A 24,804-nucleotide genomic window follows, 5' to 3' on the forward strand; every position below is an offset into this window, starting at 1 on the left:
TCCACCTAGCTCAAAGTTGTCTGCACGTGGCTCTCCTTGGTCTCCGTTTAATGGGTCAGATGCTGTAAGTGGGAGTCCCGTCAATTCTAACAATGATGATAAATTTATTGAAGAGCCTGGCTTTCTAAATTCATCCACCACTCACAGCCACTCTCTCCAAACTGCTGGAGGAAGCACCTGTTTTGCTTCCTGTCTCTTACGGGAAGGGGCAACTGCTGAGCTGTTCTCTTGGCTGCTTTATTATCTCCTTACTCACATGTTCATATTTTAATAAAATATACTGATCTCTATTTAATAAATAGACTGCAGTACTGACAGTGAGGCTGGTTCTTATTGCCTTTGGGCTGTTTTATTCCTTTTGAAGCCTGCATGTATTCCAGCTGCAAAATAAACAGGACATTTTCAAAGCGGAGTTCATTGTATTTCTCTCCTCAACCCCTACGAAGATTAATTCTTAAGTATGAGATGATTTTAGCTTCCTGTAGGGAAGAGGTGTGCCCAGAATTAACTCTAGCACACACTAAGCTTGGATCGCCATCAGTTTGTGTCAGGATTACCTGCCACCTGGGCCTTGAATAGATTAAGCGGTAATTAACCAAGGATAGGAACTGCCAAGCTCAGGCTGAGACTTCAAAAGCCTGTTGGGTCCAGCTGGCAAACGAACACAGATACTTCTGTCTTGCCTTCTTCGTGGCTCGACAAGCAGCCAAGGGGCAAAGCAGACGAATGGACATTTGCAATGCAACATTGACAGTATAAAAATAAGTAGTCTCAGGTGTTGGAACAGAGGAATGGCACCAACAGATGTGGCACTGCTTAACTCTTGAGATGGGACATGTGGTTCTCCAGGTAGCATCGGACTTCACCCCCCATCAGCCCCAACCAGTATGGCCAACTGTTAGGGATGATGGGAGTGGTAGTCCAACAGCATCGGGAATGTCACAAGTTCCCCACCAACCATTTCTTCTGCTTCAAGTTTCCTTGTGGACATACTCTACTGCATGTGCATTGGAACCCTGATGGGGATAAGCAAACTCGTGTCTGGGTGAGAGAAAATTGCTTCCTTTCATAAAAAAACCCCCTCCTGATATGACCCCAATCTATTTGCAGGTATTTTCTAACTTGCCACCTCTGGCTGTCCCTTTATTGGCTGGGAATCCATTAGGCTTTCTTTGCCTTACTGTTTTGAAAGGCTATGTTAGAATCCTAAGAGTTGGAGTGGTGCTTCAGAGGCAGACTAGAGCAGGGATCATCAAGTGTTGCCAGTTTAGGCTTCTCCCTAGGCCCAGTCTGAGAGGGCTACCTGCCTCCCCCTCCTCCAATCACACCACGGGCTGTGCCCAGAGCACCCAGCGAAGCCCCTAAGTTTGACCAATCTTCAGTGGTCAAATCTTCTTTGCAACTCTCTAGAAAGATGGGGAGGAAGGGCATTCTCTAGAAATTATTGGGTAAGAATGATTTGAGAAATCTTTAAACTTGAAAATAATACTAATTCAGAGCCACAGTGGTTTGGGTTCCTGAGATGCAAGGCCTGGAAGAGAACTTGGGGAGAGCTAACTTGAGTCAGGATTCTGGCCTTCTTTGGAACAATCCTGGGGACAGCGACTATCTCTAGAAAGGGAGGCCTCCTCCTTGCTCCTGAAGCACCTAGGAAGCAAAGAGCAAAACAAATGGTCATGAGTGCTGAAGGGGCAGGGCAGGCTCTTCAAGCAGCATGGGGCTGGAGGCTAAAGAACAGGGGCCACCTTCAGTTCTTGGATCAGCTACACATTTGGAGCAGCTCAGTCTGCAGGAAGTTGTGAAAGAAGAGATCTTTACCAAAGGAGGAAAGACACACTTGTGAGTCAGAGGTGCAGACTCTGTTGCCCTTGGGATGCTGCTGGAGTCCAGCTCCCATCATTCCAGGCTGCTGGCTAGGGCTCTTGGGAGTTGGATCACAGCTTTCCTGCCCCTGCTGTAAGTGCTGGCATGGAGAGATAATAGATGTGGGTGTCACTAATGCACACAGAGGCAAAGGCATGGGACAACACACTCTGGGCTGAAGGTGGTATAGGCTGTTGGGCTTGGCCCTTAATGTTTCAAAGCGGAAACTAAGAATCATAACAGTACGTTTCATAGTTGTGCTATTAAGGCAGGGCACTAGGTGTTGGATTTCCAACCCATAGCAGCCCCAACCAGCATAACTAATGGTCAGGGGTGATGGGAGTTGCAGCTTGGCAATGTTTGGAGAGCCACAGGGGCCCCACCACTGACTTGGTGGGGCAAACAAGCCTATAGCTGCAGTGCAACCCTGCATTTCAGAAGAGAACACTTGCAGTTAATCCAAAATGTACAGAACTAAAACATTTTGCAGTGGTAAAGCTCTTTGTAAATAGTAAAAAAAAAACCCAAATAAACAGCAAATGTCAATAGGAGTCCCCACCTCCGGATAGCTGTAGTTGTATAGTGAGCCACTCTGCATTTCACAACTTAAATGTGTGAAGAATGAGCTGTGATGTGTCTTAATACTTGTTTTTCTGAGGTTCCATTCAAAGGATTTCCACACACAGCTGCTTTACTCCATTCTTGCTCTTAGGAGTGAACATCTCCATATTAGGAGAAACATACAGGTGTTGTTCCACACAGAAGTCAGCCTATATCTCCATGTGTCTCTCTAGAAACATCTGAGGACACATGATGTGGATTATATTGTGCTCTGGTTCCCTACCTCTTTGCAGGAGACAGCCAATGAGATGCAGCAGGGATTTTTAAAACCCTCCTCTTTAAGTAAAAGTGACCAAAGTGTGTGTGGGGAGGAGAGATGTGGCAATCAGATGGCAACCAGACATATAGCTTTGTACCTCAGGTTGCACTATATAAACACACTTCTGTAACTAGGAATTTAGTTCCACTGACATGCATGGAGAAAAACAAGAATAATATTGGATGTAAGTACATGCCAGCTGCAGCAATATTCAATGACTTTCCCATCCTCTTCCCTGGCCTTCAAGAAGGATTCATCTAAACTAGGGAGAATGTACATCCCCAACACATGGAGAGGGGAAGCACAAACCCCTCGTGCTTTCCTGAAACAGCAGAAGAGGCCAGAGGTCCATTTGTGTCACTTGGAAAAGTTATGTGAGCAGAGAATTGAAAAGACAAGAAACCCAAAGGCCACAAGAAACCTTCACAGGGCCAACCAAAAATTACCAAGTTGGTCCTACTGAATCTATTACTTCACTTTGGCTTTTTTCCTCTAAGTGGGCCAATGCGACTACATACATTTTTTTAAAGGAAGAAAACATTTCCAGAGGTGTAATTCAGTCATACCTTCTATGCAGTGCCACAGCTACAGCGATGAGAGAAATAGCTCCGGCCACAATAGCTGCAGCTGCAGCCAATGAAGTAACAGTGACTCCTTGGCCCCCTAGGACAGAAAACAGCAGCGCTTTTAGGGCAGATCTCACGTGCCTTGCAAAACCTGTGGTGCCTTTGGAAAACTGTACGGTTCTGGTCACCTCACCTCAAAAAGCATATTATAGAGTTGAAAGAGGTTCAGAAAAGGGCAACCAAAAGGACCAAGGGGATGGGGCGACTCCCCTTGTGAGGAAAGGTTGCAGCGTTTGGGACTTTTTAGTTTAGAGGAAAGGTGAGCAAGAGGCGACATGACGGAAGTTTATAGAATTATGCATGCCATGAAGAGAGTGGATAACACTAGAACTCATGGGCATCCAATGAGGCTGAAGGTTGGAAGATTTGAGAAAGATAAAAGTACTTAATTCATGCAGCACATAGTTAAACTACTCCCCACAGGAGGCAACGATAGTCACCAAGATTAGACAAATTCATGGAAGAGAGAGGGCTATTGGCACCATGATGGCTCTGCTGGGCCTCCGCAGTTGGAGGCAGGAATGCTTCTGAATGCCAGGAGAGGAGATGCTCTTGGGCTCAGGTCCTGCTTGTGGGTTTCCCGAAGGCATCTGGTTGGCCACTGTGAGAACAGGATGCTGCACTAGGTGGGACATTGGTCTGATCCAGCAGCCCCATCTAACCTTCTTAAAAGTGGGCAGAACAACAAAAGTAAAAAATCCCCTGCTTCTGCACACACTAATGCATACCATCCTTCAGACAAGCAAAAGGCATTATCAGCGTTCGAGGGGAGACATGTGGTGTGGGGAGAGTCTTGAGGGCTAGAAAGAGAAGCTGCCCCCCCAGGCCTACAGTTTACCACCCCTATGATGGAGGAAGACTCCAGGAATGACTCTTTTAGTTCCAAGTATAAGATTGCTCTGAGCAATCAAAGCAATGAGATAAGGGAGAAACGCAGCTTGAATAAGGATGCAGACATCTCCCAAACCCTTCCAATTGGCTTCTCCCAGTGAGGAAATGAGGTCAAGGGCTTTGCTAGACCTTCCGGCTTCCTCACAGCCTTGTCCCTCGACCCAACCTACCAATGAAGGTGGTGCCATCCTGAGACGGAATCAAGGAGCCCTGACAGGCACATTTGAAGCTCCCAGGTATGTTCACGCAAATCTGCAGAGAGGGGCAAGGATTCTCTTGGCTGTGCTCACATTCATCAATGTCTAAAGTGACAAGAAGAGGGGGGGGCAAAGAGAAAGAAAGGAAATGCTTTGAGCAGTCCCTGCAGCATCAATGAAGAAAATGAAACTCACGGGAAGAAAATGTCCAAAGTTCCTGATTTCCTGACATAGGACTAGCATCTCTAGAGCCTCCTTATTTGGGACTCTCATCAAAGATAGACTTCTGTACTTAATAATAATAATAATAATAATAATAATAATAATAATAATTTATTGTGTGGCTCCCAACAGATTATTAAAAATACGATAAAACATCAAACACTAAAAACTTCCCTAAACAGGGTTGCCTTCAGATGTCTAAAGTCAGATAGTTCTTTATTTCCTTGACTTCTGATGGGAGGGCGTTCCACAGGGCGGGCACCACTACTGAGAAAGCCCTCTGCCTGGTTCCCTGTAACCTCACTTCTCACAGTGAGGGAACTGCCTGAAGGCCCTTGGAGCTGGACCTTAGTGTCCGGGCTGAACAATGGGGGTGGAGATGCTCCTTTTCACAGTTGCAGTGCTGGATTGATACACAAACTAAGTAAGCCACTGTTTAGGGCCTCAGATTACTAGGGGGCCTCTAAGCACACACAAAATACTAAAGTTCAAGTTTCACATAATTGGCTAATAATAACAGAATATTACACTTTTTAAAAGCATTGCTATAGGGCCTCTTAAATGCAACAAGGCATTGGGTCTCTTGATCTGGGCGTGAATAGCAGTGTGATCTGGAGGAATTGGACAGCAGTTTCTGTAACCACCACCGCAACACACAAGCGTCAGAGGCGCAAGCCAAGCATGTGTATGGATACACTTGTAAGGCCAAGTCTTACAAGTGTATCCATACAGACTTGACAAGAAATCTGCCTGCAATGTATGTCACACATCTAGGTGGGAAGGGGATAGCAAAGCTGTAAATAAAAGTGGGAAAGGGGCATGAGGTAAAAAGTGGCAAGGAGTGAGGCTGAAGAGGGGTGGCGTCATTGTTTTAAAAAAAGAAAGCAGGACATACTTTATACATACAAGGCTCTTATTGTGGTCGGTCTTACCTCGGCAAACAGGCAACACAGTGCTCCACTCTCTGTCCTCAACTTTGCAGGTTATAGAGGAAGGACCCTCCCGAATGTAGCCAGGCCAACACTCAAAGAACACCGAGGCTTTACACTGGACGTAGTGGGCTCCTTCAACCAGAGGGACTGGCCCACAAGGTGTGTCTGTGGAGAGAGAAGAAGAACACAGCAGAAGGACTTCCTAGGAAATGCACCAGTTTGAAAGCTGCACAATTCCCAGATGCAGGCTTCTTAATGTTCCATGTTCCCAAATGGGAATGAGTGAATATTGCAGGAGGGGAGGAGAAGGGAAAAACAAAGAGAGGACTTCTTCTGGATAGGGCAGGGCAGTGTGTGCATAGTTGGCTGTGAACACACAGAACACAACAGATAATGACTGCCTATGTGTGAAATTAACAATTTTTCAAAACGCAGCTTTCCCAAGTTACTGTTTACACAGGCACAGTGACAAACGTCTGGGCTGTGGCAGATGTATTAGAAATTTATTACTAGCTTTATTATAAAGGTACTAACTGTAATAAATTTACATTTATTATCAGTGCTTTTTCTGGGGGTACTCAAGTGTATGCAGTACTGGCACATTTTATTTTTTCAAATGTTAAAAAGTGTGGCACGTACTGTAACAACATGGTGAGTACCACCCTTCCGTAAAAAATAATAATCCTACAGCAGTTTACATAAAGGAAAGCATGCAATATATATATATAAGTTATACACCCTCCTCCCATCCCTGAGACTCCTGAAGGTGGCTGAGAACAGGCTTTCAAACCCTCTGTGAACTGTGTTCTGTGTTGTGGGCACTCCAGGTTCTACCTGCTGAATCTTCCCTCCATGCGGCCAGGTCCACCCTTGGAATCTGGGAGCTCTTGCAAGACACAAAGTCACTTGGGAAGTGACTGGTTGAGAAGACGTCCGCAGGGAGGTGGTGGAGGTGGGTGTTGTCGCAGAGGATCCGGAACAAAGTCACCTTTGCTAGTTCTTCCCTCTGGCGAGGGGTGAACACTCCTTCATTCTCCCACCAGAACCTGCAAAAGAAAAGGGGGAGCAAAAGCCTGTTCATGAATACCTTATCTGGCTGAATTCATTTATTTCCTGCAGTGCTTCGTGCTATTGAGTGTAGCCAGAAGATAAGGAAATGTATAGGAAGGAATCTTTCCCTCACCCTGCACCCTGCCCCAAGTTTGAAATCGAGAAGTCAGTCATGTGGATTGTGTAGATGGTGTTAATGCCACAGTGAACCCTATTTGTGGAATGGTCTGCCAGGACCAGGCAGCAAACCAGTCCAGCAACAAACCCATTAACTCCAAGCATATATCCCACACCTCTCACAATCTCCAGTCTAGTTTTGTACTTCTCACAATATGCCACAAGTTTGGAAACCTCAGCAGTGGCCAGAGGATTGGAGAAGATCAGTCTACATCCCAATCCCAAAGAAGGGCAGTGCCAAAGAATGCTCCAACTACCGCGCAATTGCACTCATTTCACACGCCAGCAAGGTTATGCTTAAAATTCTACAAGGCAGGCTCAAGCAGTATGTGGACCGAGAACTCCCAGAAGTGCAAGCTGGATTTCAAAGCGGCAGAGGAACCAGAGACCAAATTGCAAACATGCGCTGAATTATGGAGAAAGCTAGAGAGTTCCAGAAAAAATCTACTTCTGCTTCATTGACTATGCAAAAGCATTTGACTGTGTCGACCACAGCACACTATGGCAAGTTCTTAAAGAAATGGGAGTGCCTGATCACCTCATCCGTCTCCTCAGAAATCTCTATGTGGGACAAGAAGCTACAGTTAGAACTGGATATGGAACAACTGACTGGTTCAAAATTGGGAAAGGAGTACGGCAAGGCTGTATATTGTCTCCCTGCTTATTTAACTTATATGTAGAATTCATCATGCGAAAGGCTGGGCTGGATGAATCCCAAACTGGAATTAAGATTGCCGGAAGAAATATCAACAACCTCAGATATGCAGATGACACAACCTTGATGGCAGAAAGTGAGGAGGAATTAAAGAACCTTTTAATGAGGGTGAAAGAGGAGAGCGCAAAATATGGTCTGAAGCTCAACATCAAAAAAAACTAAGATCATGGCCACTGGTCCCATCACCTCCTGGCAAATAGAAGGGGAAGAAATGGAGGCAGTGAGAGATTTTACTTTCTTGGGCTCTATGATCACTGCAGAAGGTGACTGCAGTCACAAAATTAAAAGACACCTGCTTCTTGGGAGAAAAGCAATGACAAACCTAAACAGCATCTTAAAAAGCAGAGACATCACCTTGCCAGCAAAGGCCCGTATAGTTAAAGCTATGGTTTTCCCAGTAAAGAAGGCTGATCGCCGAAGAATTGATGCTTTTGAATTGTGGTGCTGGAGGAGACTCTTGAGAGTCCCATGGACTGCAAGAAGATCAAACCTATCCATTCTTAAGGAAATCAGCTCCGAGTGCTCACTGGAAGGACAGATCCTGAAGCTGAGGCTCCAATACTTTGGCCACCTCATGAGAAGAGAAGACTCCCTGGAAAAAAACCTCTGATGTTGGGAAAGATGGAGGGCACAAGGAGAAGGGGACGATAGAGGATGAGATGGTTGGACAGTGTTCTCGAAGCTACCAGCATGAGTTTGACCAAACTGCAGGAGGCAGTGGAAGACAGGAGTGCCTGGCGTGCTCTGGTCCACGGGGTCACAAAGAGTCAGACACGACTAAACAACAAAGAACCCTTCATCCTTCTGCAGGTTTTAAATTGTAAGCTCATTGAGGGTAAGGATCTATTTATTTTCTGTTCATGTAGGCTGAACTTTAAGCCTGTACTACCTGCTGTGGTGCTGATATGGTTGGCTACCGCCCTTCCTGTGCTTGTTAATTTGCACTGAACATGTGGGGTGGGGGTTACATTATTCAGTGATTGTATCTTTCGTTTTCATTTGCTAGGAATAACTAGGAATCAGTCTGTTTCTGATCCATGTCACTTCCACATGTGTTCACCCATAAATCCTTTCCATTTCATTTCCTCATTATTCTGTGGCTTTTTGTAAACGAAAGCCCACACTTGAGCATGCATTTCTAACTTACTTTGACCCTTATAGCTGACAATGGTGTCAAAACAACTGATGAGTGCCACAGTAAGCAGATAACAAAGTTCTGACCTGCACGTTAGTCTGGGAGGTACAGGTCAGACAAGTTTCTATCTCGGAATTTGCAAAGACTACATTCCTCAAAGATTCCCTACCTGTCACCATCTCGCAGGGCCTGGAACTGCCTTCCCAGCAAGCAGGCAAGCAGTTCCCCCACTCGGGCACTAGGTAGGAGAGGTTCTGCGATGGCCCCGATCCAGACATCAATGTTCTCAGGCGTCCCATACAGCTTGAGTAGTTTGTGAGCCAGGTAGCTGCTGTTGAGGATATGCTGCAAGTCAGAGAAAGTGTGGGCCTCTGGGAGACCGCAGAACCTCCTCCAGGAGTTGTAACCTGCAGGGAGCACCAGAAAATGGCATTTGAAGAGAACATCAAGTGTTAGTTCTAGAGGGAGGTGCCCTCTGCTTCTGATGACCTCTCTCTCTCTCTCTCTTTTTCTCTCTCACCTGCCTCTACCCCTGCAGCAGTGTTACACACCTAGCAGTCCGTGGTCCCGGCCTCTTTGCAGGTTCAGAGCTGCCAGGTCAAGGGACAGGGCCTTCTTGGGATGAAACAGCTTTTCTGTCAGCTCCTCTGGCATCATCTGAGTAGCTGTCTGGAGCTTTGCAAGGGTGAAGATCTCTCCACGTAGGATTGGATCGATCCCTCCTAAAGTTTGTGACAGAACTTCAAAGCCAGCGAAAACAAACCAGCATTCGGTCTTTATGGCAAAGCTCTAGGGCAACTTCTCACACACTATTTGGCATACTGAAGCAGATGATTCAGTAGAAAACACTGTTATTAATAATCCATGTGCACAGCCTTCTCAGCACCAGACACAATATGCAGGTGTTTTGTGGACAAAGCATTTGTGCCGATCAGCTTAGCAAGGGCCCTTTTCATGTGTTAAACCCTGAAGCTCCTCCCCTTGTCTGTGTTACATTTGCCCCAGTTTCTAGGACAAGCAATGGCAATATGGGGTGGGGCCACAGGATGGCTGAAAGGTGGCCTCCTCCCACAAGGCCCAGGGAGGCACAGAAACAAGCTGCACTCAACTGACATGACAAAGCACCGTAGGTTGAACCCTGCGGCTGACTATATTCACATAACTCAGAGGTGGAATGTCTATAAGCAGAAACCCTGGGGATTTTTAAGCCTAACAGAAATGGTGCACATTTCCTTCCAGCATCTCTGAATGTTGTAACCCTGCAAACAATTCTCTCTCACTGCTCTCCACAGGACCATTCCTGGCCATATGTAAAGGATGCCACTCAGTCTCACATTCCCTCAAATTCCTCAACAACAGCAGAGGCTTAAAAAGAAAAAGAAAAAGTACAGACACTTTATTTAAATAACATATTGTTTCAGGCTGTTTTTAGAATGAATAAAGGTGGTAACCCTATGACAGCCTTGTCACTCCCTTACAAGATTCCTGTCACCAGGAGGGTCTCAAGGCCCCCTAAATGCATTGTGACAGGCTTCCCTAGACTTGTTTTATCGCATACATTCAATGAAGTCTGCTATAGGCTCAAGCCACAATAAAAATATTAAGGACCTACTGCAGGAGCTTCTAGTTGATTTTGCTGCAACGGATTAATAAGGCAGCCACACTTCTGGAATTCAGACACTCAAAAACATGATTTACATAGCACAATCTGAGTACAATAGTTCTTAGATGAGGAATGGGGAACCATTGGTCCTCCAGATGTTGCTGGATTTCATCTCCCAACATCCCTGACCACTGGCCATGCTGACTGTGGCTGATGAGAATTGGGAAAACATCTGGAGGGCCACAGGTTTCCCACCCTTGCCCTAAACATTGCTGGTCTCTGGGGCAGATCTGGGTTCAATGGGACTAACACTGTGTAACCTGATAAATGATGTCACCAAAGACAACATGCCCTTTCCACCCACTCCCATCTCATGTGTTGCCAGTTCTGTACCTTCCTCAATGATCCTCCATGGGGAGAAGAATGACTGATGAAGAGATATGCTGGGGTGATTGGCATTCTCCTCAAAGTTTTCATCCAGACGGGAGAGGAAAGGATTGATGGTGACGTGGGCAAAGCGAAATGCAGCTGTGGCAAAGACATTGGAGATACGGGGGTCAACAGACTCGTCGTAACCAGAGTATGGAGGAAGGTAGGCCTCAGTGGCTTCTGGGCCAAGGATCTTTGGGACATAATCCCTCCAGTTTATAATCTACATCAAGTGAACAAACATAAAAAGGAGAAATATACTTGAGTTCAGTGGGCTTGATTGAGCATCTAGTGAAACCAATGGATGCTATTTCTATCTGCTTTGTACCAGGCTAAGTCCAGTAGATATGAACACTGAAAAACAAGGTGAGAGCACACCACCTGGAGAAGGTAAGAGGAAAAGAGCCTTGCTCTTCCATTAGAGATGGCCATTTATGAACGGCTAATTTCCTAATTTACATATATGTAACCTATAGCATACATGGTAACTGGCTGGCTGCATTATCCTGCCGAGTAGTAAAGAGAATTTCACCACACAACAAGTGCATTCTGAGGTAAAATGGTTGTGTGCCTCCATTTTGAGTCCCTTCCTGAGCAGTGCCACTGCTACTCACTGGATGCATGGTTGCCAGAGGAGGAATCTCAGTCAAGCGGGGAACCATGGAGATGTGCAACAGGAGCAACAAATGAAAAGCATTATTTCATTTGTGCTCAGGCTAAAGTGGAGAGAAGCAGTCAAAATGGCAGCTCAGTCACCGAATTGTACCATGGAAGATACAGATTTGTTGGGAAGAAATTGCTCATTGGGCCTCAACCACTGCAGTGCAATAGATAAAAGTGTTGGGATGCACGCAAGAGACTCAACCATGAAGCTCACTGGTGGCTTATTCCCAGGCAGTAGCTTTCATGTTCATCCATCTCACAGGTTGGCTGTGAGGATAAACATGCTAAAATAACATTCCCTTTCCTCTGAGACTGCAAAAATATTCTGTGAGTTCTGTTCTCTAAACAATTGGGATGTCTCTGAATATTCTGTGCCACCACACTGGGTCAGCCAAACTGGTGTCAGGTGCTTCATTGCCTATTAGGATAGCATAATATTGATGACCTTTTAAAAATGAATTTGTAAAAAACCATCTGGATTTATGAGAACAAAATTTCTAATAATGTCAGCGTTTCTTCTCAGGAACTTTTATATCTGGTGAAACTGAACCATGCCTCAGAGAAAAGACTTGAATGGGATATCTCCCCCTTTCCATCCCTTGCAGACGCTCTAGAAGGGAGCTTGAGTCCCAGGAGGGAGATCAGTGTTCTGCAAGTTAAAGAGTTTTTCTATTTCACTGCCAGCTGCACTTTGACCCTGGTGTTAATTTTGTGGTTCTTGCATTTCTTCACAAGAAGCCTGGTAAGATTAGAGTGCCTCTTGTGCAAACATATCCGCCTGCATTAACATGGCTTGTTGAGTGTTTTCAGAATTATCGGCTCTTATCTGACATAAGAGCAGGTTCCGCAAAGCAAGCAAGGTGGAGCAGCGTGTGAGTGATTGGCAATAGCAGCGTATTCAGAGCCAAGCTGTGACACAGAATGCAAAGCTGCTGTAGAAAACACCAGCTGCATGTTTAGATCCCCTCCATCTTCCCCATAATATCTAGTAAAATTTAGTCATGTCCTGACATCACAGCAACTGTGGTGCATTACACTGTAGAACCATAGAGTTGGAGGGAGGGGCCCTCATTATAGCCCAACCCTTCTAGTCCCCAAACACGACTGCCGTTTTCCACGGCAGATCTACACATACTTTTCAAGTAGTTTGAAGGATTTTGTTCCAAGTAAACAAATAGGAGCATAGCCTAAAATCCATTGAACTCAGTGGGAATTGATCACTGATTCAGCATACGCATTGAAAATCAATCATCTTGCATTTACTTACCGATCATTTATCTGCATGCATAAAAATTGTAATTTTGGATAGAAACTGGGACATAATTATTTTTTAAAAATCAAGTGCACATGCTAGCCTGTGTTGCAAAACACAGATACAAAATTGTTATGCTGTGTGATTTTATGACTGTTTACCCAGAAACATTCTACTTGGCAAATGTGCTTAGGATGACTGTGGACCACTTGTGATGCCATAGAAGCTGTTGACAGCTGAATGGATATAAATGAGGACCAAGGGAAAGGCCCTATTAACCAGCAAATCTTTTCTGTGAATGGCCCTGAGACCTTCGGGTATAGGGCGGTATAATAATAATAATAATAATAATAATAATAATAATAATAATAATAATACATACATACATACATACATACATACATACAATCTGGATGTTATGTATAATCTGCCCCTCAATGGGAATTGTATCCAGCCCTCTGTTGAAGGAACTAAGCAACGACATGCCTGAGGCCCTCACCTGGAGGTAGGCCCCAATGACTTTGCGAGTCTCCTGATACAGAATTTCCCCACTCCACTGGGGGTTGAGCTGGTGGAGGGTGGTAGCGATCCTGTTGCTCTCCCTCAGGAACACTGTGTGCAGGACTTGAAGGCCTAAATGTTCATTGGACCGCGAGTCTCCTGGCAAGGAAGAGACCAATGCACACAGTTAATGAGACAGACGCTACACAGCCTTTGGCAGGCTTTAAGCAGCCTGCAAAGGGGGGGGGGGGGGGAGAGATGTTACATACATGTTTTGGGTGGTGGTAGCCCTGTTTTAGTATTTTCACCATTCACTTCCATCAGTGGAGGTCCCACTGATGGAATTTTGGCTCCAGATGTTTTCCCCTGATACCTTGAGGTAGAAGCCACCCATCTCCCCAGTCCCTTTTCACCTTGTTCCCAGCATCCAACAGGACTGGTATCCCTCTGAAAACTCACCCACGAAGCTCCCATATATGGACCAAGCACACAAGTCAGTTAGGGAGGGGGAGAACCCTACAGCCTATAGGTGGTGCTATTGGACTTGTTAAACCACAAGTCAGACAAAGCAGATCCCATTAATCCTGAAAAGCCGTGCACACATTCAGGGGACTCCTGTGCAAAGCTAGGAGACCCACTGCAAAGGAGAACGGGGCTGCACAGAAGAGGGCATTTTGGCATCTTGTCTTGCAGGGCTGAGCAGGGGCTGCCTGTGATAAAAAATCACCTCTGTTAAAGAAACGAAAGTCCGCTCTTCCTTTTCATCTGGCCACACTGTTCAGCAGAAATGGGAGCCTGCGCATTCCAGATGTTGTTGGACTCCAGCTCCCATGAGTCCCCAGTCAGCATGGCCAACAGACAAATATGCTAGGAGCTGGAGTCCGTCCATGCCTGCAGGGCCACAGGTCCCCCATTCCAGCTGTATTCTCAATAACTGAGAAGCCTTCCTCTTACCTGCCACAAAGCAGGGCACGTCAGACGCATTGGCAAGGCAGGAGTCCCGCGTCAAGGCACAAGGGTTTGGGGATTTCTTCTCAGCAAAGGGCAGGAGTGGAAGGCCACCGTCGGAGAACTCCTGGTTGACGGCCAGAAGCCCCAGTGCCTGGGTGAAGTTGCGGAGCTTCCTGGCCAGCGAAGCCGTGCTGCCATAGATCATGCTGCCGTCCACAAAGGAGGTGAGGCTGTTCAGCTGCTCCCGGGGCTGCAGCTGCCCCTGAAGGAAGCTGGATTGTCCACTGCCACAAGCTGGCGAAGAGCGGATGAAAGGCATGCACTTCATTGTTCCCCCACCCAGACGGAGGTCGCCAGCAGGGATCTGGCACAGGAGAAGCAGAGTGGTCAAGAAGCCCTGGGTCTTATTGACAGGCGGCCAGGAAGAATGGAGAGCTCACATTCTTTATTGAGTTTCCACAGCTTCCCACACAGAACCAGAGTCTAAAGACAGAGGTGGTTCTCCCCCATGCCATACTGCACCCCGAGACAGGGACATAGCTACAGAGTGACCCAGGGGAATCTGAGCCCCCAAAATCTACTGCCCTTTCCTAGCCTTTAAAAACTATTCCTTCATTATTTATTTCTTAAACTTTGCCTTCTTGCTGAAAGACAGCAAGCTGAAATTGGCATCTCTGCATATGTATTAGCATATATAAATGATCTTAACTGGTGTGCACTCTGAGCTTTTTTAAAAAAGGACCTAGCAATGGATGGATTAATTTCAAAATGGTAGGCCTCATTTTTTTTGCTTTCATGCTCAACGTGGCTGTAAAGTCACCTCATGGAATGAATTACATTGTACAGATTTCACGTCTGGTTTTGTATTTTAAAAAGCTCTATAAGCAAGCCCTGTGGACCTGTCTGGATATGACAGTGGGGGAAAGTATTTGTGAATCCATGTACTTCTGAAACACTCTCATGGGGGTTGTGACATATATAAACCAGCTCTACTTCACATTTTGGTAAAAGGTAAAGGTGATGGTCCTTACTATTAGGAGGACTACGGTGAGTTTTCTTCTTCCTAAGTTTTTGGTTGTTCATCGGTGTCTTTACCTGGATGGGGAAGCACGGATTCCGGTTGATGCAACCATGGGAGCAGTCTGCTCCGTCCGTGAAAGAAACAGTGCTGGCACTCTGGGGGGTGAGATCCATGTCGTGATCAATCCACTGGCCCCACTCCACCAGCATGTGGGTGTAGGAGCTATCCAGGGAGATGTTCTCATTCCGTGTATGCAGGATTTCATGGGACACCTGGCGCACCTGGAAGAACAATTCATTTCAAATATGAACACTGTTGGTCTTTGTGAATAACGCAGTATATTTTTCTACTTTCTGTGGAAACACAGTCCAAACTAGTCATGCTCTTCGTGGAAATTCTAAAAAGTTACATTTTGAGTGTGTATTTTTTGACAGTATTACGAGACATGGAATTTGCAATTGCCATGGAGTGTCTAACTTGTCCATGGGAAACTATGAAAATGTCACGTGCTCCTCACTCTTTCATGCCTTCACAGATACACTTTCCAACATTTCTGTGTAAAGACCCAGTAATGTTGGCATGTCATGCAAACCAAAGGGTGCTTTTTTTTAACATCTTAACATTTATTTTAAAGCAAGCTAAGAAGGAAAGCTTTGTAGTTGTCTTATAAACCCTGTGTGAACTCTGCCATCTCCATTCATAAGAGATTCGAAGTCTTGCCTGCTACTGCATACCAAAGGCAATGAGAAGCCGTTATAGGTCTTGGTTTGATTCCATCCTTTGGGTGCAGAGAAGCCATCCTCATAGTCTGCGGGCAACCAGCGGGTGTAGGCTGTGTTTGCTGCTCCCCAAAGTGGGTTCTTCCTGCAAGGGAGAATGAAATCTCATAAACTGCAGAAAATGGGCAAGTGGGCTCACATAAGTAGAAGGTGGAGAGGGGAAACGGCTCCTGAATTATAATGCTTGAGATTGCAGGTGAGGGAATCACAACTGTATGGTCTTCCATATCCAAAACACTGGCTCATCGAAAGCAATAGATATTAGGGAGAAAAAGATGTCAGCCTTTCCCTGGGTATGCCTATTCTGTATCTGCAAGTTTTTGTTTCAGTGGGAAAACTTCAACCAAGATATCTCCTACTCACCAGAGGATTTACCAAGTGGAAGCATTTTACTACCGCATCTGTGCAAACTAAAGAAGCACAGGGGACGCTTTCTTTGATACAGAGGATTTCCTAAATAACAGCAAACAGGCAGCTTTCTGTGGTGTATTGATGCGTAGCCTAGGACAACCATGGGAGTCGTTTGTACTGTGTGTTGGGGAGGTTTGTGAGCAGATTTTTGTGCGGTTTTAAAACTTGGTTTATTATTAAAAAAACAACATTCAGTATTGGTTTAGCACTGTATATGACCTTTATTTCAATATACTGCTATTTAGTTTTATGGAGGTATGATTGATGTTTATGGTATGTTATGATGTTTATGGAGGTATAATTCCTCATGAGTACATGACTAAATATATATAAAAGATTACTAGCCATGTTCAAAATAAAGATGAAATTTTATGGAGGGTTGAAATTGTTAAAGGACAACTTTAAAAGGAAGGGCTGGGCTGAGATTGGTGAGTTAGATAAAGATGGTAAAATATACAGATATTTTTTGCTTCTATTTGGCAAAGGGACAATTCCCCACAGTTGGTGTTTTAAATTGTTATGAAACAAAAATAGATATGTTAAGGGTTCTGCTGGCGACATCATTGTTTTCTCTGCCTTTCCCCATTCTTCCTCCTCTACCTTTCTTGATTGTTTTATAGCGTATGGCAGTATTTAGCTGATTCCAGCCTGGCTACCGTTTGCTCTGTGTATGCTAGATGTGGGGCCTATGGATCAAAAACAAAATGATTCCTTTGGAGGTCTTCTGTGGATTGTGTGTTCAACTGCTGTATCCCATGTCTTACAGCAGTATTCGCACAGGGTTGTTTAACTTCCCAGCAAACTTCATGCAAGCACGTCAGAATGAAAAAAAGTTTTCTGGAATCGCTCTCTCTGTATTTGCATACAAACAAGAATTACAAAAAATAAAAATCAGGAATCCCCAGTATTCTGTTTTCAAAAGAAAAGGTGACTCTGTAAAAATGCCCTGGGGGAACATCCTACTATCAGCAGAAAGTGGGGAGTGTGAAATCATCTCTATGATTTTCCCTACTACCTGCAAGACCTGTTGCAAAAAAGGTGCAGCTAAATATAGCTGACTTTCTTCACAGTTTATGTTATTTATTAAAAAAAATTATAGACTGCCCTGTCATATAAATCATCAGCAACAAAACACAGCAACATTTACAAGTACAATAAAACATAAAATGTCATAAAAACAACACAAAAGGGTCATAAAAAAGACAGGCTTGTCCTGAAAAAAATGAAGCAACTGAAGAGGCCTCCTGGCTTAAAAAGGTCTTCAAGAGTTACTTGAAATTAGTAGTGGGTCAAAGGGTATTTTGAAAAGTGCAATTTTGCATTTAATAATATGGCCAGTGCTTTTGCAGATTGCAGGCCTAAGGACTGGGCCAGCAGAATTACCTGTTGTTGCATGTCCCATCTATGGATCTGTACTTTTCAGTCAAACAGGTGTCTGAGCACTTGATGGGCCGCAGTTGAGCAGCACAGCCAGTTACTTCTGCCAAGGTGGAGAGATCATGGCCGCTTAAGACTCCTTGCAGAAGAAAGGGGAGAAAGAAGATTCTCAAGAAGGTCAGGAGGTGAAGACTGGTACTTTGCGGCCTGGGTGGTGGTTGCAAGACACACCTGACATGTTGGCATAACGCTTCTCCCGCGTGTACACAAGCTGCCGAATGAGCTCCACTGTTGTGTCCATCAGCTCAGCCGCATGAACCGCCGTGTTGGTCTCTGCCTCGGGGTGCTTGAACAGGCTCAGCAGGTCGCTGGCACTGAGGGATCCCTTGGTCAGCACTGCTTTCCCTCTAGGATTTCACAGAATGAGGCATGGCTGAACAAAGAAGACCAGAAACCCCCACAAGGCCTGGGGTGTAGGCACAGCTGGGGGGGGCAGGAGCAGAGAGCATGACAAGTAGGGAAAGAAAGATGCTCTCTGCCACCTGCATCACCTGGAAATTCATACCTGCTTCTAGAGCGCTGATACGCCAAGGAGACCAGCTGCTTTGCCTGTGCCAGGGCCTCTTTCACCAATGGCCTTTCAGGTTTGCTGTCATTTTCTGAGTGAGGGAAAATAGTAGTCCCAGAATGAAAAGAAGTACAAGGGTCCACATTGGTTTCCATGGCCCAATACAAACCTATTTGTTTCTAGGCCCAAATCAAGGTGCTTATGATTACATTTAAAGCCCTTGATGGCCAGGGGTCAGGATACCTGCAGAGCTGCTTTCTTTCATATGCCTCTGCCCAGCTTAAGAGATCATCTCATGAACCTCTGCTTTGTATCCCATCCCAAACTGAAGTGCGACTGGTGAGTTTGCAGACTGCTTCTTCTCTCACCATTTTCAGATGACTACTGAAAATAACTTTATTATTCCACTGAGCTTTTAACAATTACTTGAGCCTCTCAATCCCAATGGATTTTAACCATCTGCATTTGACCTTTTGTTTACATCTAAGCTCTGGGAGCATTTGACTGGTACCCATTCCTGATTTCTGCTTTTTGGGACTGGTCTTAAAAAATGGAAAGGATTTTATTTGATAGTTTTGTAATTTTGCTTCTGACGGCTTTACAGTATACTGAAAACTATAACCGATTAGAGCTGAAAGTGCACAGTATAGGTTACCTGCATGGGCCAGATTGGCATGAGTGCTGAATAGGGATATGACCACAATTGGCACAAGTCCAGGGAGCATCACTTGGGTTGGAAAAGCCGCCACAGAGTGCTGAGGATTGAACACATACACGGATTAATAATTGCTACAGTGCTGTGAATAAATTATCAGCAACCCCCTTTCAGATAAAATTGGTGTTTATGTAGATGATTTAAAACTTAAACATTATGCATAGATGGAAATAAGTAAGTAAAAATCAATATATGTCATCGAAAGATCCACATGCAGGTGTATGCCCTCCAGTGTGCTCTCATTGCTGTGTGGAAAAAACATGAGCCACAATCCATACATGTCTACCCTACTGTTTCTTATGAAATACTTCATTTTGATGCATTTCTCTCCCAAACTAGCTTCGATCTGAACTGCAAAAAATAGTTTTAAGCCAGTAATGTGCTCACACAGCCTAAGGACAGAAACTGATCAGTAGGCTTTCTGCCTAAGAGCACTCTGGGAAAAAGTTTGTTAGCAGCTGGCAAGTGATATGCCTTATCCTCAGCAGGGGATCAGAGAAAAGATGAGCAGCCTGACTCTCCTTCTGCCTCCCAGCTCCACCCTCCAGAGAGGAAGAAGGGATCTGATTAGAGAAAGGAAATATGGCGACATCCCTGCCTGCTGCTTTAAATGTATGGTTGTGTGCACAGCCTTCCTGAACTGCTTGTGCCCCTGCTTTTCTCTCCCTGTAACCTTTCCATATCCATTTGTGGTCCTGGTTTCACTCTCTGTAACAGTTTTCTTATCTGTTCTCTCCTGTGTAATTTGCTAGGTCAGATTGCGTTAAGGAGAGTGGATTCAGAGATCTGCACACATCACTCTTTGAAGTGCAAGGCCATCTGATTTTGATGGAATAGATTTCATTGCATCACCCTTATGAAGTTGCCCAAATATCCAGCCCTTTATCAGTGACGGTCCCTGTCATCACCTGCTTTCAGTTGAAAAAGAAGAGATTAGCAGGTAAGCTGAGGAAGCAAAATCAGCTGTTGGGGCAAAGGCAACAGGAGGGCTATGTGTCCACTACCTACTATCAGAAAGGGTTCCTATTTGCTTGAGAGATATGATAATCTTTACATAACATTCATTGCAGACAGGTTTTCCAAAGAACAGGCAGTAAATGGCAGTCAGTCAACCTATTTATTCTCCTAGAAGCCTGGTTTATTAGTGGGAACTAAGGTTGCCAAGTGACCCAACAAAAAAAAAAACCCAGTTAGGCCTCCTGCACTTGTGCCTTTAGAGAGGAATGTCAGCTCCAGAAATCAGCAGCTGAACACAGCACAGAGAAGCATTATTCACCCGCCAGTGTGTGCAGATCAAACCACTGTTGAAAGCACAGGAGCAGTTTAAAAAGTTAACAGCACTAGTAGGAATAATTAATTAAGCACATATGGAAATTAGGGTACTGCATTTTATTTTATTTTATATTTTAAATGACCTGGTCTTGAAACTTGCAATTTAATAAGCAGCACCCAAGAGATGTTATACCTTCCATAAAGGCGGGATACAGACTGCACACGCAGAAGCTCTGCATGAGCTAAGAAAAGAAAGGGAATAATATTTTTTTTAAAGCGCACCCACAATTCCAGCAGGAGAGGAGGAAGAAACAGAAATACCAGGATACAGAGAAAGCAGGAACAGAAGGCAGAATAAGAAACTTTAGCTAAATAAAGACTGAGATAGTGCACAGATAATGAGGTGTCCACATCCACCCCACACATTTAAAGCACATAGCTTAGCTGCAATTCCCAGCATCCTTTAACAAACTACAGTTCCCAGGATTCCTTTGCGGAGAAGCCATGCGTATTAAATGTAACAAAGAGGACAGGGCTCTTGCACCCTTCCCACTTGTGCAGCAGAAGGCATTTCAGCATGGCAAAGCTACACCTGCTACTATTCCCGCTTCTGCACAACTATTAAAGTCATACTCGCTCTGGACACTTTACTTTGGGTGACCTTACCCAAAGGAAACAAACAGCAGACATGCAGGAAGGCTGCGAGGGGCTGAAGGTGAAAGATCAGGGGCAGAAAAATACAAATGAATGTCCTCAACCAAGAAGCAATATAATCTATACCAAAAGAACAAATAAAAGGACCATGAACTGAGTAATCTGGGCTGGATCGGTATTATATGCAATGCTGACAAAATACAGATCAGGCTGGTAGGGAAGGGAGGTTACAATAAAATGCAGCCTTTAAAGAACCGTACAGGCAGAAATTCAAAAGGTACAGCTTTCCCCAACACACAGAACAGATCCACCCAATTATTTCCACCTCTGCCCCTGTCCAGCTGGCCCATGTGTGGAGAGGTGTACAGCAGTGTGTATAGAATTTTGTGGCACACACTGATCATAACCTCTGCACAGAAGCAGACCCAGGGGCACCTCCACATGCATTGACATCTGTATCTTCCGTTTTTGCAGCGCACGGACTGCCCACACTTAGGAGTCTTTGTGAGCTGAAATGTACACATGTGCAGCTTTCTTTGCAGAAGTCCCAACCAAACTGTACCCTGCAAAAACTGAGAGTACAAATGGTTGGTTGAGAGTGTTTAGTCCCTTGAAGTAAGGATCAATGCACAGAGGTCAGAGATGAAGCCAGCAGATCCCACCCCAATTTCCCCTCCAAGCATAAATATTAAGATTCCTAGCACACACTATTGTGTCCATGGAAAGGAGGCATAATTTCTGCATATAACAAATGTGGGTGCTCTCACCCTATAGTTAGTCAGGCTTCTGGGGGGCCACCCCAATGAAGCCCCTGGACTTACCACTGCTTGGTGTCCTATCGTCCATATGTCCCCCAAAGCCCCCCAAAGGCCTTGCAAGGTTTGAGTCTTTTCTCCAGCCGCCTTCCTTTTATTTGCTGGCTTCTAAGGAGGCATTTCCAGAATGTTATTATCACCTTGCCAGAACAAAGCCCTTTCAAGGTAACTTCAAAGAAACCTAATTAGTTTTACAGAGCATGAGGATATTTTATCTTCTTGATATGGTCTTCTCTCTCTCTCTCTCTCTCTCTCTGGAAAACAAAGATCATCTCTTTGGAGATAGGATAAAACAATTCAAGTTAAAACAGGAGGTCCAGAAAACAGCTTCATATTTGGAAAATGTAGAACACTTTTTAACACAGTTGCTGTGATCAAATGGAAGAGGACCTCTGTGCATCCAATGCTATTTTTGCAGTGCCCTTAGTCAGCCAGCAGGGGGAGCTTTAGCCAACACAAAGGCAAACAATTACAGTGGTACCTCGTGTTAAGAACTTAATTCGTTCTGGAGGTCCATTCTTAACCTGAGGTACCACTTTAGCTAATGGGGCCTCGCGCTGCCGCCGTGCGATTTCTGTTCTCATTCTGAAGCCAAGTTCTTAACCCGAGGTACTATTTCTGTGTTAGCGGAGCTTGTAACCTGAAGCGTCTGTAACCTGAGGTACCACCGTATTGTTTCCTAAACACATTAGGTCTCATCCTTAAGTATGGATGACAACAGAGGATTGCACACACTCAGGTTCTGCTTCCAAATTTCCCATGGGCATCCAGATGGCCACTGTGAGAACAGGATGCTGGCTTTTGGTCTTATCCAAAAAGAGCTCTCCTGGATAAGACCAAAAGCCAGCATCCTGTTCTCACAGTGGCCATCTGGATGCCCATGGGAAAGGATGCTGGCTTTTGGTCTTATCCAGGAGAGCTCTTTTTAATGTTCTTATATAGCTTAGTGCCCCCAGCATAACTCCCCCCAGCTGCCCAGGCCATACAGTGACACCCCAGAGGGCTCAAAAGTTGGCACTAGGCAGTTCTTGCACTTAATAATGCTAACCAGAAATTGGTTTTTATGCTACAAGAATCTGAGGTGCAGCCTGGCTAGGAGTGGAGATCAGCAAAATGCCAGCTGGGGTGCTGGAAAATTCAGAAACCGGAATAATGTTTGCAATACAGTGCTCAGTTCGAGAAGATACCTCAGAGGAAAGCCTTGAAGCCAAAAGATTGGGTGATTATTTACAAGTGTGGACAGCTCCATGAGTAACGGCATGTTTGAAAGATAAAGCAAGCCCAAAATATGTGGACTGGATCCAGATTAAAGGGTAAAGGCCCATTGGCACATCTTTCTCAATCAGGAAGCCAAACACAGGTATTATGCTCAGATGAATTGCTCCACTCTTTCCCCAAACTGATTTTTTTTCCTTGCAAAAGTATTCAGCAGGCATCTTCATCTGCTCCTGTTCCTGATGCTGCAGTGATATTAGTGGGCAGGGTGGTTTTGCAGCCAGCCTTAGCTCAAGGCAAGGCACTGGGGGCTAGTGTGGGAACTAAAATGGTCTCATGCAAAAGAAGGCATGGTTTCTGTACCCTACAGCCTCTAAGATCAGCACAAGGGGCTCTCTTGGTAGCTCCACTATCCTCAGACGTGGGGTTTTTTTGGGGGGGGGTGGCCCAAACTCTGGAGCTGTGGAATTTCCTTCCCACAGAAGTACATCGGGCACATACTTACCTGGCAGGGGAGACACCCAGAAGTACATCGGGCACTTTCATTATTTACCAGGCATGTTCAAAGTCAGGCCCGGGGGCCTAATCAGGAACACCGGTTGGTTTAATGTGGCCCCTGCGGCAGTTTATTTTCTGGGGGAGAAATCCTAAAAAAATGTTCAACAACTTTGGGGTAAAATCCTTTAAAAAAAAAAGCTAAGCAACTTCAATCCTAAAAAAAAGGTCAACAACTTTGATCAGCCATATGCCGAAGAGGGTGAACCTGAGCATTCATTCCAAAAAGATAATCAATGCTTGTAACAATTGAAACCATTTTCATTTACCAAATTTGAGAAGTTTAAGCCATCTAGAGTTTTAAGCATGAAAGTTCAAGTTTGGCAGTTGAAGTTTCTGCATGTAAGGATGCTGTTAAAGACACAAGAGCAGGGACCATTAACGTTCGGTGACCCTCACTCGGTAATGATAACAGGCTCCCCTAGATGACGTAGTTCAGGGTTCAGCAACATGGGCCAGATGCGGCCCACAAAGACCGTTTTATCGGCCCACAAGCTGCCCTTGAACCAAGCTGCCTGCTCAGCAAGTCCCCCACGCGCTGTGCTAAACTGGGCATGTGCAGAAGCAATTTCCGGCGTCGCGCTGCCCCAGTCCGGCCCATGGACCATCTCCGTGGGAGTGATCCAGCCCATGGCCGGTAAACCTTGCCAACCCCTGACGTAGTTAGATTGCATAAAGCTTACATGCAGGTTAGACTACGCCCAGTCTTTACTAAGCATTTGTTCTGAGTGATTTGTGAGGTGGTTATACAACAATGAACATCCATTCTGATTTGCTTGTGGGGTATTCACCATTGGTTCAATACATTGTTTAAAACGCATTGAAACTGCTGCTGTCCTCAGAACTAGTTTGGTGCTTTAAAAAAGCCAAATCTCCTGCAATGTAAGAGTGAAACATGCCTCTAACTGTACAGTGGTACTGTTATGTACTGAAGTTCTCACCCTGGGCCAGCAGGGGGATACTGTAGATAGTTATGCAAGTGAAGGATCAAAAGTGACGTTCAGTGATTGGATAGTTTGTATGCAAATGAAGGATTGAAAGTGACGTTCAGTGATTGGATAGTTTTAGAAAGTTGTTACAGTAACGAGATACTTGAGCTCTATATAAGCAGGCTGACAGCCCTTCAGTTCAGTTCTGTTTCAGCTTACAAATAAAGAGCCGCTTTGGAAGAATCGCTGTGTCGTCTGATATGTTCGCCCACAACTTAACAGGTACCTCAGGTTACATACGCTTCAGGTTACAGACGCTTCAGGTTACAGACTCCGCTAACCCAGAAATATTACCTCGGGTTAAGAACTTTGCTTCAGGATGAGAACAGAAATCGTGCTTTGGCAG

General features: G+C 45.0%; 1 protein-coding gene across 2 annotated transcripts; it reads right to left on the reverse strand.

Annotated features, from left to right (window-relative positions):
• Nucleotides 1-324: 324 nt before the first annotated feature.
• Nucleotides 325-21,883, reverse strand: LOC128417614 (eosinophil peroxidase-like). Of its 2 annotated transcripts, XM_053396533.1 has the most exons (17): nt 21,706-21,879; nt 18,899-18,998; nt 18,241-18,334; nt 17,907-18,082; nt 17,682-17,814; nt 15,843-15,972; nt 15,183-15,389; nt 14,091-14,451; nt 13,135-13,295; nt 10,685-10,943; nt 9,240-9,410; nt 8,858-9,095; nt 6,446-6,657; nt 5,612-5,776; nt 4,431-4,562; nt 3,310-3,406; nt 325-1,647 (listed from the first exon to the last, which is right to left on the reverse strand). In XM_053396533.1, the coding sequence occupies exons 2-17, from the start codon at nt 18,966-18,968 to the stop codon at nt 1,554-1,556; spliced, it is 2,700 nt and encodes an 899-aa protein (XP_053252508.1). In that variant the 5' UTR covers nt 18,969-18,998; nt 21,706-21,879; the 3' UTR covers nt 325-1,553. The 2 variants fall into 2 exon arrangements, with proteins under 2 accessions (XP_053252508.1, XP_053252519.1); XM_053396544.1 differs by lacking the exon at nt 9,240-9,410 and having other exon boundaries at nt 21,706-21,883.
• Between the last annotated feature and the right edge of the window lie 2,921 nt (nt 21,884-24,804).

Source organism: Podarcis raffonei, chromosome 1 (genome assembly GCF_027172205.1).
Source record: "Podarcis raffonei isolate rPodRaf1 chromosome 1, rPodRaf1.pri, whole genome shotgun sequence".
NCBI lineage: Eukaryota > Metazoa > Chordata > Lepidosauria > Squamata > Lacertidae > Podarcis > Podarcis raffonei.

What these genes read in the sequence shown, in the direction of transcription:
- LOC128417614 (XM_053396533.1), bottom strand. Translation starts at nt 18,968, where the DNA reads ATGCTCCCTGGACTTGTGCCAATTGTGGTCATATCCCTATTCAGCACT. An exon ending in ATCCGTGCTTCCCCATCCAG is followed by an intron (nt 14,452 to 15,182) that starts GTAAAGACACCG and finishes CTCCTGTGCCAG; the next exon opens with ATCCCTGCTGGCGACCTCCG. An exon ending in TCATTGGGGCCTACCTCCAG is followed by an intron (nt 10,944 to 13,134) that starts GTGAGGGCCTCA and finishes CACTTGATGTAG; the next exon opens with ATTATAAACTGGAGGGATTA.